The 15358-nt window shown below is 44.2% G+C and overlaps 1 protein-coding gene across 5 annotated transcripts in view; it reads right to left on the bottom strand.

The window, feature by feature from the left end:
* The window catches only part of ADGRE5 (adhesion G protein-coupled receptor E5), a 176156-nt gene that overhangs the window by 56791 nt on the left and 104007 nt on the right, over nucleotides 1-15358 (bottom strand). For 4 of the 5 annotated variants that reach the window (XM_040346330.1, XM_040346331.1, XM_040346332.1 and 1 more), the window contains 2 exons: nucleotides 13859-13981; nucleotides 4921-5058 (listed from right to left, as the gene is read on the bottom strand). In XM_040346330.1, coding sequence (XP_040202264.1) covers nucleotides 4921-5058; nucleotides 13859-13981 — 261 coding nt within the window. The remainder of the gene's footprint in view (nucleotides 1-4920; nucleotides 5059-13858; nucleotides 13982-15358) is intronic. The other variant, XM_040346334.1, reaches the window with a different exon arrangement.

The following is a 15358-nucleotide window of genomic DNA, read 5'->3' as shown; positions in this document are numbered from 1 at the left end:
GAAACTCCTGCGTTCTACATTGCATTTAATTGACGAGGTGGACAAAGTCCACGTGATCAATGCTTTCATTGGTAGTCGGCTGGACTATTGTAACGCGCTATACATGGGGTGTTCAAAAACCCTTCTGCATAAGCTTCAACTGATCCAAAACGCTGCAGCTAGGTTATTAACGGGTGAGGGTCGTATGGACCATATTACACCTTCTCTGAAAGCCCTGCATTGGCTACCGGTTGCTGAAAGGGTTTTGTTCAAAGTGGGTTGTATCATCCACAAATCTATCCATAAGATAGGCCCAGGGTATCTACAAGAAAAATTTACCTGTTACGTTCCCAACAGATCACTGAGATCTGCTGATCAGGCAAATCTGACTGTCCCTAAATTTAGAAGAACTAAATGTGGAGGGAGGACGCTGGATGCGCAGGGTTCAATATTCTGGAACTCTCTACCTCGATACATAAGACGTGAGAAGGATTTATTAAAATTCAGGAAGTTTTTAAAAACTTTTTTATTTCTTCAAGTGTATGGCCCTAATTAGAGTAAGATAGTAGTATTTTTTAGTTCTTTTAAATGTTATTATGTGGTTTTATATTGTTATCTTACAGTAATGAGAGATGTGTTTTGTACTTGTATATGTTGGTTCTATGAGCGCATCGAGGCCTTCTGGTAATGACTGCGCTCCCAATAAGCATTTTAATAAATAAATAAATTAATACTACTTTAAAAAAGTTTTCAATGTCTTGTATCAGAATCATAATATTAGTATTATAAATTGGAAAAATTACCAATTTCCTTAGTAAACTGTTAGTTACATTTTTTTTTTACCCCATCACCCGTAGTTTGCAGCTTTCAGTGCTGCTTACTTCTGCACTCAGTGTTGATACCCCCGAACATCCAGTCTTTTTAGGAAAGAGGTATACTAGCCAGCATGCAGAGTAGCGCAGGAAGCGTGTGTAATATGTTCTCTCTCCTTTCACGGCACTCACTCGGCTCCCCGGCGGCCCCTCCTCTCTTCTCGTCCATCCCAGATGATGTCACAAGCAAATGGGGATGGACGAGAAGAGAGGAGGGGCCGTCGGGGAGCAGCGTGCAGTCCAATCGCTACTCTGCATGCTTGCTAAATCTCGATCTACCCATCAGGCGCCAGCTGTCGACGATTGACGGGTAGGTCACCGCGGACCTCCGACCGGCCCATTGAACCATCGGCCCTGGACTACCGGGAATCTCCCGGTAGTCCAGATGGCCAGTCCATCCCTGGGCAGTGATCATGGCACCAGCTCAAACTTGAAAATAGTCAAGGATTAAAAGATAAATACGCTGCTTATTCAGTAGGTGATTTAATCAGCTGCTCAAAGTGCTAAAAAAATGAGGGCTTAATATCACACACGGACATGCTGATTTCTCCCTAGCAGGGGCGTACTTAGAGCATTTGGCAACCGGGGCGGAACCTATATCTGGCACCCCCCAACTTTAAAATGTAAAAACACCCCACTGTGATCCCTGCATACCTCTGCACCCCCCAATATCTGTTTGTCACTACTGTGTACCCCCTCTCCACAACAGCATCTCTGGACCCCTGTACATTACACAGCCCCCTGCAGCTCTGGACCCCTTTACACTACACAGCCCCCCCACACACAGCCCCCCAGCTCTGGACCTCTGCATATTACACATTCCCCCCCAGCTCTGGACCCCTGCACATTACATGTCCCCCCCAGCTCTGGACCCCTGCACATTACACATCCCCCCAGCTCTGGACCCCAGGACATTACACATCCCCCTAGCTCTGGACCCCTGCACATTACACATCCCCCCAGCTTTGGACCCCTGCACATCCCCCCAGCTCTGGACCCCTGCACATCCCTCCAGCTCTGGACCCCTGCGTATTACACATTCCCCCCCAGCTCTGGACCATTGCACATTACACATCCCCCCAGCTCTGGACCCCTGCACATTACACATCCCCCCCAGCTCTGGACCCCTGCGTATTACACATTCCCCCCAGCCTTGGACCCCTGCACATTACACATCCCCCAGCTCTGGACCCCTGCACATTACACATCCCGCCCCAGCTCTGGACCCCAGCAGCACAGAACAGAGGGTGGGAACTGCTGGAGTCCAGGAGTTGCTGCCTGTCCTCTATTCAGCGCTGTTCACTGTCTCTCTCCCCTGGCTGTGACCTGCGCAAAGTGAATCAGGCGGCTAGCACTGGGTGTCTGCACACAGACACCCTGTCACAGCTCACCTCTCCCTGCCCTGACTGTCACAGCACTGCCGCTGCTGCCTGTGCCTGGCGCCCCGCTGTCACCGCTTCACTTCAGGGGCTCCGGGCTGATACCCCCCCCAATGTGTGGCATCTGAGGCGGATCGACTCCCCCGCTGGTACGCCACTGCTCCCTAGTTCACAAGAAGTCCATACAGCTATGCATCTGAATGCAATAAGGTTGATTTACTAAAAGAATATAAACAATTCACTCAGGATGTTATTTATAAAGCAGCAAAACGTCTTTACAGCAGTCATTTGCTGCTTTACAAAGAACAAAAAAAAACTGCAAATGTGCCTACGAGATGACTGAAGCTCTATGCTTCTGATTGGAAAAGTAGAAGAAAAAAAAATCCAGATGAAGAACCTGGTCACATGACCCGTCCTTCTCGTCCAACATCTGTACCTGACCTCACAAATGTGCTTCTGGATGAATGGTGAAACATTCCCATAGACACTCTCCTAAACCTTGTGGACAACCTTCCCAGAGAGAGAGTTGAAGCTGTTATAGCTGCCAAGTGTGGGCCAACTCAATAAGGCAGGAGTCCCAATACAACATAGTGTAGCATGCAATATTCCAGCAGTGTAGCAGCAACAATCTTGTTTCATGGTTTTTGGTATGAAAAATAGTCAGCCTGAAGTGGTATCTATGTTCTAAGTATATATACATTTTTCCTAACAGTCCTCATTTTACTAAGATTCAATAACTTAAAAATAAAAAAACACACAAAAAAAAACATTCAGCGCTAAAAAGAACCAAGTAGTTACAAAAATCAAAAATCATCAATCATCAAAATCAGTTTACCAAGATACTTCTTCACTTTGAAAACCAAGGCAAGTCCAAAATGTGGAGGAAATTAAATGCTTTTGTGTCGAAACAGACTAGGGCGAGGCCTGTTTTGGCCCATGATGAATCTATAAGGAATGGTTGGCAAGTATGCATTTGCATAGATTGTTTAACATTACAAGACCTTTTGCAGAACCTCTTTCCCTAATTGTCTTCTTTTCAGCTGGGAAGCCTAAAGGGGCAGTCCTGATACGTTTGTTGATTTGCTGTAGCAAGCACATTGGCTCCTGCAGTTGCCTAATGTTGGCGCACGAGGCACCATATCCACAGCGCTGATAGTCACATGAACCTCTCTGGCAACTGTAGGTGGATCACGCAAGATTTTGAGACCCTCTGGTACCAGGTTACAGGCTATGAAAAGTGGAGTGATGGAACCCAGAGTCCAATGTACACTTCTGATTGTAATTGTGCCTAATTGCCTGTATCATAAAAACCTTGCCTGTTTTTGTAATACAACTCTCATATTCAAGGTAGTATACCCTAGACCAGGAGTCTCCAAACTGCGGCCCAAGGGCCAGATGTGGCCCTTTGCTAGCCTTTATCTGGCCCTTTGCTAGCCTTTATCTGGCCCTTGGGGCACTATTCCTCCCACTGACACCAACAATGGGGCACTATTTCTTCCACAATACCAATGATAGAATACTATTCCTCTTACTAATAGGGACATTACTCCTACTCCTTTTGACCACAAACCCTAAGGCCATATTTATTCTCACTCATGCCAGGCTTGTGACATTTTCATCCCCTGCTGGCCACAATCTGGCCCTCCTCATGTCTGAAGGACAATAAACTGGCCCTTTGTTTGAAAAGTTTGGAGACCCCTGCCCTTGCCCAAACTCAAGACTCCAGAACCATCACATGCATTACACAACATTTGGTGTACTGATGGCAGGATAAACATAAGTGGAAGAAATGCGGACAATGTCTCAAACCAAGTTTTATGTCTACAATATGCATTTCAGAAAATGGGTCAAGAGAATACAGACCTGGATATGTACATACGTTCTTGGAAATGCACAAAGGGAGATTGTGCTGGATGCATTTGAGGATGATGCTGAAGGACTATTCCGACAATGGACAAGAGAACACATGAGGCAAGTTGTTCTATTCCCTTAGGAAACAGATTGTCAAATGAAATCAACAACAGCAGCATAAACGTCCTGTGGATGGCCAACTCCGTGCAAAACTGGGATGTGGCTCAGAGAATATCCTATAAAGGGCTTCCACAGTGTCACAGTAACAATCTGCAAGGCTCTGTGGTCAAAGGCAGCTCTAGGCTTTGTGAGGCCTTAGGCAGAATTTAGACATGAGGCCCCATATGCACCCCCAAAATGGAAAAGAATTCAAGCAAGAAAAATGGCCACAGAAAGATGCATGGATCTAGCACACAGGTGATCAGCACCACTTCTAGGGCACCCACCCCAGCCATCAGACATATGCAGCCAATATAACATCTGGGACCCAGCAAGGTGACAGTAGGGAACAGAACACAGGGCAGCACTGGAGGTGGGGGCACGCCATCCTGGTGATTAATCACAGGCAAATTAGGCGGCCGTGAGACCCCTGTGAGTGTGAGGTCTTAGGCGGCCACCTAATTTGCCTAATTAACTAGTCTGTGGTAGTAACCACCCCTCTCGCCTGCCTTCAAATTCTTTCTTTGGATCTCTTGAACATGGTCATGTCCATACAACTAGTTGTATTAAACCAGGAACTGTTTATACAATAGGAAAGGATCAGCTGGGTGTTGTCAATCTAATTTGTATGTTAAAAAAAAGTCTAAAAATTTCAGAATGGTAGATGAACATGTATTTACCATTGCATTGTGGGTACTCAAATCCCATTGATACTGCTTTGTATCCTTCTTGACAACTGCAATTGATAGAGCCTTTTGTCGAGTTACAGATCCCCTTCAATCCACAAATTTTGAAGTTATCTCTACATCTTTTTAAAACTGTAGTACAGAGGGATGAAATCAGTGATGACAATAATATACAAAAAAAAAATTACATTCATTTTGAGTTCAGTACACTTGTCCAGTGAGAAAAAAGGGAACCACGCCAGATGGATTAGTAATCACTCAGACAGCCTTGATGCATGCATGCAGATTAGAACGATGGTGGATTATTTAAGCAAATCTACATCCAAAACCTTTTTCTACCTTTGGCTAGAATAGGAAAAGGTTAAAATTCCTATGATGATTTTAAATTGCCCGTGTGTCCCATTCAAGAGAATTTCCTTTACTTCCTATCTGTTGATACAAAGTGAGGAAAATCCCCCTTTAAGCTGGATTCACACCTATGCATTTTTAGTGCTTTTTGCAGATTTGCGCTACAGAACGTGTTCCATAAGAAACCACGTTAAATGGACTGTAGTGCAAATCTGCAAAATGCAAAAAGCACTAAAATGCATAGGTGTGAATCCAGCCTCAGACAGTTGTCACCAGAAGAAAGTTCCGATAACAATTGTCATAGGCACAAAAAAGAGGGTGAATTTCCCCAATGGGGACACATACAGCAATAAAAACCTAATAGTCAAACACCTCTCCAATCTTTTCAAAACTGAATAAAAGTATAAATGTATTGATAAGAGAGAGATGACTAGACTGGGATAGGGCTCATTTACACTTGCTTCGGCTTCAACACACATGAACGGCTAGTTTATACTTGCTTCAAAACAAGGCTTCGGACACGCGTTGTTAAAGCTCGCTGAACGCCAGTCAAAGCTCCTGTCACTAAATAAAATGGTTAGCTTACTGTTCTGTTTACACCTGCTTTTGCTTTCCTTTGATTTACTTTGCTTTAAAAATGATACCCTATGTAGCATCAGTGGTGCTTCAAAGCATCTTCAAAGCCTCCATAGAAGTCTATGGCAAAGCTCGCCTGACGCCCCACTGAAGCCCCACCGAAGTCCCACCGAAGCCTCACCGAAGCTACATCGGACCACCACCAAAGCCTCATCAAAGCCCCACCAAAGCCTCACCAAAGCCCCACCGAAGCCTCAACGAAGCACCAAGCAAAAGTAGGTGAAAACAGGACTGTAAGCTAACCATTCTTTTTAGTGACAGGAGCTTTGACTGGCGTTCAGAAAGCTTTAACAAAGCATGTCCAAAGCCATGTTTTAGAGCAAGTGTAAACTAGCCCATACAGCTGACTTCTTCCCTTATTTGAGTTTAAGTAATTCAGGTAGGAGTGGAATTCTAATTGTTAATTCATCTTTATCTTAATGCAAAATTACAGAACTAATTTAGTGCAAGCAAACATGATATGGTTTAGTCACACAGATTATTGTTACTGGTTAACATGTTAAAGGGAAGCAGTAGTTAGATTTGTCTGTTTCTAATTAATCAGCTGAAGATGAAATAGCTGAATAGATCTAAATTACACCCGCATGAAAAAATGATGCTATGGAGGGGCATACACCTTCCCGCTCTGTCCAACATATAAGCTCAACTGGCAGTTTCGGCTTACCGAGGCAGCAAAAAAATGTTTAGGCAGTGTTAGTGTTTCTTAAGTCTTCCCTAAACTGTATCTCCCTTAGACTTCATAGTGCTCATATTTTACATATTCAACCTCCTTTGTTGGCTTTCCTGGGTCTGACCCACTGGTTTTGTGCATTATAAAAGGGACAGGGGTCCAGACACGAGAGAGCAGTAGCCACTAGCCAGAGAACGCAAAAAGGGTTATGGAAAGTCTACGGTTACTGTTGGTACCATTGCCGAAATCTGCCCTGTTGGTCTGCTACAAATACCATGTCCAGGATGACAATTAAGGCACATCTGCCTCCAGGACCCTGCTAAAGCCTGAAGGAACTGCTGAGACTTGCAATCTGCCCTGAAGATGCCAATTCTGGATACTACCACTATGAACTCTGCCAAAGTTGGATTCTTCCTTGAGCAGGTATGCTGAGGCAGCCACAAATGTAACTAAAAGTAGAAATATAGGCATTTTTTTTTATTTCGGTTATAGCAAAGGAGGGTCATAACAACTGTCATTTTTTTGCCATCTGTGTTCCCTTCACATCCTGTCCCATAACCAAAATGGGAAGCGAGAGGAAATCCCTGCAAATTAAGGGAATCCCATAGGAATTGCAGCGAGGGACATCATGTCAGCACTCCTTCCGCAGTGGTCTGGCTCCTAGCAATGTAGTGATCTGTCTCAGCAATGCTGAGGTGCTTATCCAGTACACAGGTACAGACGGTAAAGAATTAAGTGAAGTGCATGCATGAAGTCCATGCTAGGTGTGCGGCAGGACTCCATACCGTTACTGGGAGTGAGGTAGCGGTGGTGGATAGGTGGAGAGGGCAAGGGTGTGTCCCTCCTACACACTGTCGAAATTTCGGATGGAAAAAGTCAGATGGGAGCTTTTCATCAGATATTCCGGCCAAACTGCGCATATGCAGACATCAGGCCAAGAAATGAGAAATGTACATACTGTAATACTGCAGGCATTGGAAGAGAAAACTAGGTAAGTATAGAGATTTGGGAGGGGAAGGTGGGCTACATCTGCTTAGGGGAGTGGGGTAAAAAGGTAAGGAAACGTTGAATGTTCCTGTATACTTTATGCTGGTTATCTGTCTTTGTGCATGTCCTACAGTTAAAAGAGCAGTCCCCTTTTTTCTTGCCCTGGTTGACTAGAACCCAGCCACATCAGAGTGCAGGTAAGGCATTCAACAATGCTTAGAGACACGGAAATGTTCCAGAGGAGTAAGGACCATGCAGGGACTACCTTTGCCTCTTCTAGTAAAACCTTCTCTTTTAGGTGTGGACTATTCGGCACCAAGCCTCACCACCCTGGATCCAAAGTACGTTACACATTATCATAAGCATAAACATCCCACAATGGTTCAATAACAAGGTACAGTGGTCACAATATTAATCCCCTTTTCAAGATGGGCAGACTGACAGAAACAATAGGTGACTTAACTAGAGAATGCATTTCCTGCAGAACATGCGTGGGAATGCTGAATAGCTGAATTGGATGAATAGCTTAAATCCATAAGAAAAAGTTGAAGAAGTGAGAATAGTTGGAAAGTTAGGAATGGTTTTAAAATAAACATGAATTTCATTAAAAAAGTTTAACACCACTAATGTATGAAAGATGTGGAATATTTAAAGGTTTTTTTAAAAGCTTTTTGATCATTAATCCACACACCTAATGAGAGACAGTGCGAGAGAAGCCTTCAAACAAGCCTTAATAAAACCACAACAGTACATGCTATTGAAACAGCAACTTCACTGTTAAAGACACACAACCTTTGTGAACATATTGGTATACAATTTATGTTGATAAAATAAAAAATGTGGGCATGTCAGCTATTTAAAAAATAAGTTTGCTGTGTGTTTCGCTGGGAAATGTGAAGAATTTTATACAGGACAGTCAATGGAAGAAAGTGTAGAACTCTTGTCATTTGGAAGCTCAACCAGCCAAAAGTAAAAGGCGTATCACAAAACTGAGCACATTGCCTCAAGCCCTGTACACACGGGCCACAATACTACACTATACTACAGTTTTTTCCTGACGAGATTCTTGGCAAGAATCTCTTGCCGCCCGAGTGTACAGACACTCCTTTCAAAAGAACTCAGTCCACTGTGAGTGAGACAACACCACAGCCCAGTCATATGTGGACCTCGGAGCAAAGCTCACCGGCCACCCCAGGAGTCAAGGGGTATGGCGTAGCAGACCAAGCCTCTTTGCAAAGGTGTGCCCACGCTTGCTGGTCGGACTGAGTAGACTACAAGGATCTATATTATCCAGCCTGTCTCTCACCCGACAGTTGAAAGAAGATTCTTCAAGAAAAAGTAAAATAAAAATAAAATAAAATTTCTCCTCAGGGCGCTGGGCCCAAAGGGAGCCATATGTCCTTCTCCTTGCTAGGCAGAACGAAACTGAGGCTGCATGCTGCAGTAAGGAGGGTTATGTCTGGAGGGACGGCCTCCTGGGCGGGGCTGTTCAACTCTGTTAATGTAACATGTATTTAATTATCTAACATGTTTCTGCCTAGTCCTCTCCTGTGAACAGGGAACATAACCCACTTGTCAAGATTTAAGGAGCTGTGTCCGTCCATGGACGATAAGAGTAAATTGTGTATGACAAGTAGATTTTGTGGGAGTGAAAGCAATTTATAGAGAAGGAACTAAGATAATTTTTTTAAGGCTCTGTGCTCTAGCTGTGACATCATCCACTCTAAGCAACCCCATAGACACTCTGTTTAATCAATATTATTTCGTGAAAAATGATTACTAAACTTAAACAGCTTTTTCACAAAAACTGTAAAAGATATCAAACTGAAAAGATATAACTGGATAGCTGAATATTTTGTGAACATTTTAAAGTTTGTTTGGCGACTGTAGGTGAAGGTATGAAGGAGCTGAACGTTTTGGGAGCAGAAGAAGATTTTAAGGATTTGAAGCATGCTCTCATTCACTTCAATGTTAAAAAAAAGTGTTAAAAGCCTTAATATTTTAAAAAGTATAAATAGTAGAAGAAAAGTTGAAGACGTTCCATCAATAGCTGAAAGAGCTGAACATTTTAAAAGTTGAATGGTTTTAATAGCTGAAAGTATGCAAACGTTACGCAGAGACAAGGAACGTACGGAATAAAATTAAAAAGAATAATAATAAAAAAACTAACAATACTGGGAATGCTTGGAGAGCATTCCCACTAATTATCACAATTAACAATGGGATTAACATCTGCTCTGAGCTCAGTGTGAAGCAGTCATTGCTGGTTGAGGCTGGGTTCACACTACTACACTACTTTCATCCTACTTTGCTCTGCTACATCGGTCCTACATTTATCCTACATTGGTCCTACATCCATCCTACTTTCATGAACAGGATACTACTTTGGTCCGACTTCAATGATATTCAATGGGCCTGAAGTAGGATCAATGTAGGACCAAAAGTAGTACAGGGAGCATTTTCAAAGTCGGACCGACTTGTGTAGGACGCTACGGCTGGGTTCACACTACTACACTACTTTAATCCTACTTTGCTCTGTGTTCAATGTTTCCCTATGAGAGCGTCTTGTAGCGTCCTACACAAGTCGGTCCGACTTTGAAAATGCTCCCTGTACTACTTTTGGTCCTACATTGATCCTACTTCAGGCCCATTGAATATCATTGAAGTCGGACCAAAGTAGTATCCTGTTCATGAAAGTAGGATGGATGTAGGACCAATGTAGGATAAATGTAGGACCAATGTAGCAGAGCAAAGTAGGATGAAAGTAGTGTAGTAGTGTGAACCCAGCCTTAGGCCTAGAGGCTCCACATATGTATATGAGTCCTCCAGTTCCCAGTCTGTGTGGTTTGGGGAGACATGGATTTGAATCCAAAGTAACATTACTCCAAGGGTCCCCCAGGTACACACCTCCCAAAGTGTAGTGCTCCCTTAAAACCCAGGGCCCATAGTGTAGGAAAGAGGCTAGCCTGCAGTGCCCTACAAAAGCCTCTGTCCCAGTTGAGTTTGTCACAATTGCTATTGCCAACCTAAACTTTGTGTCTTCACTGCCCACAGCACAACGCTTCACCTAACCCACAAGCCGTTTCTACGGGGGTAGCTTTACAGTAGTATTTTAAACTGCCAAAGTATTTACATAGTAACTAAATACATAGAAAATATAATCAATTTAAGCTCTCCATATACAGTCCTTTAACCACAGTTGATCCAGAGGAAAGAAAAAAAAAGCTGTATTTCTATCCAGTCTGAACTTTACACAGCCCCGTCACACAACACAACCTGGAGGATTACACCATATTCTTTCTTTGTAGTTAAGGAGCACAAAGATGTCCTCTCCCTTTTCCCAGCATGTGACTGGAGAGGGTAGGAGAAGCAGCCATCTGAGAAGGCCCTCTCGCTGCTCATCAGTTAGTTCTGTAACCAGGTCTTCTATTAATAAAGTTTTTAGGACATTTATTTACTGTAATGTGAAAGTTAAATTAAGCAGTTCCCTTTCCTGTCATAAGATGGGAATGATGAGCATGCTGACCTCCCTGAACTGCTATGGAGCACAAAGAGTGCTGTGTACAGTAGTTTCTGACTGGATTTTTCAATAGTCTGTACTGACCGAGGCTGGAGCTAAAAGATCCAAATAAAGCATCTAAGGGGAGGAATAATACAAAGAAAACAGAGGGGTCTTTTCAGGGGGGGGGGGCGTCGGGCACAGCCATAAGCAGAAGGTCCAGTCACGCTCAGTCGCCAGGGACGGACTGTACCCTGCTTTGCCATTCAGGTGTTCGGCCGCTCCTGTCCGATATCCACTAGAAAGGTAGTACTTCTGCATTCCCCGCTGGTCATAGGCTAGCCCATTGCCCACCCACTATGTTACTTGAGAGATACAGTGCATCCGAGACACTATAAGAGCTCAGCGGCTCAAGGGCTGCCTCAGAAGATTCAAGGGAGGCCTACACCGAATCCAGGGTGACCCCCCCCCACCCTCTAGGCTATGTAACATACATTCTACGCTGTGTCTGTTGCTGTACAGCCACAGTCATAGGGTACCCAAGGGAGACCTGTACCGCATCTGCCCTGTTGCACAGTGATGGCTATAAGGGTAGGCACTGCATCCATTGAGACCCACCATCCACTCTTTGAGCCACCCAGAGTACCCTTTACACTGCACCAGCCTGTTTGCTATCTTCATCAAGTTGCCACCAGTAACACAACACACCACTGTCATTGCAGCGGCCCAATCCTTTTCTTTATCAAGCTGTCGCAGTGAGATAAGCGTACTCTCTCCGTTGCCACCATATGTCAGCTTTACCCAATGAACTGGTGAGAGAGTCATTGACCCACTTCAGTGTTATTTTGTTGCATGAGGCATACTTTAAACAAGTCACACTCATCCCCTTCAGCCAGTTAAGCTGCCCAATGGCCCTTTTAATCTGCCTGAATCCTCCATGGTCCTTCAGCCTGGCTACACAACTGCCCAGTCAACTCCCCTGCACCATAACTTACAGTATATAATTGACAACTTCTACCACCGCTACTACTCTGTGAGTGGGGTGATTGACTCTTATCAAGCGCACCAATGACACCAGGGCCCCAACGTAGCCAGCAAGCAAGCAAGCAAATATAAACATTAACGACTATACATAAATTTGGTTTAGTCATTGCATATTGCTTCAGTTTGCAAACAGGGACCTAGGCTTAGCTTACCTAAAAATAGGTACACCCAGGCAATTTAGCCACTATTTGAGTCAAAGTATGGTTATTTTCTAGTGCATTGTATGAGTTTATCATGTACTGTACTGCTATATTTTATGCATATGTTTCTTACGAAATATACCCTGTTATCCCCTATATGGTCTCGAGCCTGATCTCCAGAGTTACCTTCAATTTCTGCAAAACCGCAAGACCCACATTGACTAAAGGGGTACAACCTGGGATGTCAGAGGGGTTGAGGCCTTTTGCAAAGCCATGCACACCTGATTGGTTCTTAGATTTATCGCACCCTCTCCCAGTCTGGGTGCGGCTCTACCGGGGATGGCAGAAGTGTAATACTAAGGAGCATTCAGGTATTTACGCTGCTTGGATTTGAAAAGAAAAACAGAACAATTGTTGATTGATTAATAAAAGCAGGACTGTGATAATTTGTGCATTTCATATCTGCCTGTATTTCAGATTTAATATAGCTATTTGCACTTTAGAAGAACTACAAATCTGTTTTAGAGCACCACAGCAGCACTTTAGTAGCTTAGCATATGGAATTAGAAAGCAATAGTCACTGCTATCTCTGATTTTCTGTTATATGTTCTGACAAACAATGTTAGGGCCAAAATCCACATAAGCACATGAAAGTTAATTGCATTATCTTCATATTAAATACACTTAGGGGGGCTATTTTTCAATGTTTTCATTCAAACATCTACCCATTTTTCACATGTAAAAAAAAGGTGACTCTTCGGCAAAATGTATTTGCATCTTGGGTACAAACATTGATAAAAAAAGACCTTAAAGCGGAGGTCCACACATTCTGTGTGTTACTTACTCCTGACCCCTGGACTGCATTAAAGACCAGAGCAGAGTAGACTTAATTTTTTTAACTTCATGATATTCTTCTCCCACTGTTAGCACAGCTTGGCCACACCCACCATTTTGCATGGTGTGCCACTACTAGCCATGCCCCCTGTTTCACTCTGGTCTCAATCCCATTAAAAGTGGGTGTGGTCAGTACGGTGCCTCCAGCTTTTATTTTGAAAACCCGGTAACCTTATTGTACAGTATTGTGTTTGGAGTAAATGCTAACACTAAGGAGAACGAGACTTTTTTCAGAAGACAGATCAAAAGCCTAAGGCCCCTTTCACACGTGCGGACCGCATGTCCGCTTTTTCATCCATCCGTTTGCGGATGAAAAAGGGACATACATTGGTCCTAATGTGATTGCGGGTGTCAGCGAATAAGCATCCGCTGACACCCGTAATCACCCGCTTCCGCAAAGATCCGTTTTTGCGGACGGAAAGGGAACCGTAATTTTTCTTCCTTCTCCGGATCGGATCGGATGAACACGGACACACGGTCCGTGTTCATCCGATCCCCCATTGGGGAGAGCGGAGAAAAGACAGGGCGGTCCCTGCACAGTGTGCGGGACAGCCCTGTCAGCCGCCGACTCAGCGGGGATATACGGAGCGATCCCCGCTGAGCTGACGGACACACAGAGGTGGATCATTACTGATCTGCCCCGTGTGAAAGGGCCCTAACAGAAAACAACAGACATAGATTGATATGGGACTGAATAAAAGAAATGACACTCACCTGTGCAATTATTGGAGGAGTTTGTGAACCCACGGATGCAGTCACACTGGTATGATCCACCTATGTTTTCACATATACTGTTAGGGCCACAGATGTTGGGGTCTTCTTTACATTCATCAATGTCTGTAGATATAGAGTTAGATTTAGTGAAATGTTAGACACACATGAGGGGATAACTACAATCATCACTCACTCATACCTCCCAACTTTTGAACTTCAAAATTAAGTACAGTTAAGGCAAGGGGTGACCTGTGGTGTGCTATGCGCGCTGCGGCAAAATGCAGGTGTGGCCAAAGTCATACCAATGGGAGGGGCTTAAGGGGTGTGGTTAATCAAAACAAAGCTTCCTTGTACATATAAAATATGCAGAGTACAGAGTTGAAGAGTAAACTACATACAAAGTGCAGAGTTGAGGGGTGCGCTACACACAGAGAACATGGTTAAACAGTGTGCTACATACAGGGTGTAGAGTTGAAGAGAGCACTACATACAGAGTTGAGGAGTGCTTTACATACAAAGTGCACGGTTGAGGAGTGCGCTACCTACAGAGTGCAGGGTTGAGGAGTGCGTTACAGAATGGAGGGTTGAGGTGTCTGCTACATCAAGAGTGCAGGGTTGAGGAGTGTGCAATAGAATGGCGTATTGAGGAGTGCGCTACATACAAAGTGCAGGGTTGAGGTGTGAGCTACATACAGAGTGCAGGGCTGAGGTGTGCCCTACATACTGAATGTAGCGTTGAGTGATGCGCTATGTACTGAGTGCAGGGTTGAGGGGTGCCCTACAAACAGAGTGCATGGTTGAGGTGTGTGCAACATACTGAGCGCAGGGTAGAGGTGTGTGCTACATACAGAGTGTAGCGTTAAGGTGTGCGCAGCGTACTGATTGCAGGGTTGAGGTGTGTGCTACATACAGTACACCCATCACATTTTGGTAAATATTTTATTATATCTTTTCAAGTGACAACACTGCTGTTTTATTTGGGGGGCAAAACACAGCTCTAACCTCACTTTAAAGTGTATGTAAAGGAAAAACATAGTATTTTTAATCTTGGTTAGAGTACTGGCGGTTCCGCGGCGCTGCCCATTGATTTCAATGGGCAGGAGCGCTTTAGGAGCAGTGTATACACCGCTCCTGCTGTAGGAGCGGTGTATACACTGCTCCTAAAGCGCTCCTGCCCATTGAAATCAATGGGCAGCGCCGCGGAACCGCCAGTACTCTAACCAAGATTAAAAATACTATGTGCCTCAAAGATGCTGCTAGCAGGACTTTTTTAAGCGTCTTGCCAGGGCACCGCTCCAGTGTGAAAGCCCTCGGGGAGTGAATTGAGCTACTCTTTCAGGGCACTTTGCAGGCACAATTTTTTTTGCGTTATGGTGCCTGCAAAGCGCCTCAGTGTGAAAGGAGGCTAAGGGTTGCTTCGGTGATAAACGCTTTCCCATGCTTGTCAGTGGGAATGTACACTGAGTTGCTCATGCGCAGCTCAGAGTACATTTATGACAC

This window comes from Rana temporaria, chromosome 3, assembly GCF_905171775.1.
Source record: "Rana temporaria chromosome 3, aRanTem1.1, whole genome shotgun sequence".
Lineage (NCBI taxonomy): Eukaryota > Metazoa > Chordata > Amphibia > Anura > Ranidae > Rana > Rana temporaria.
This window is presented reverse-complemented; position numbering and strand designations above follow the sequence as displayed.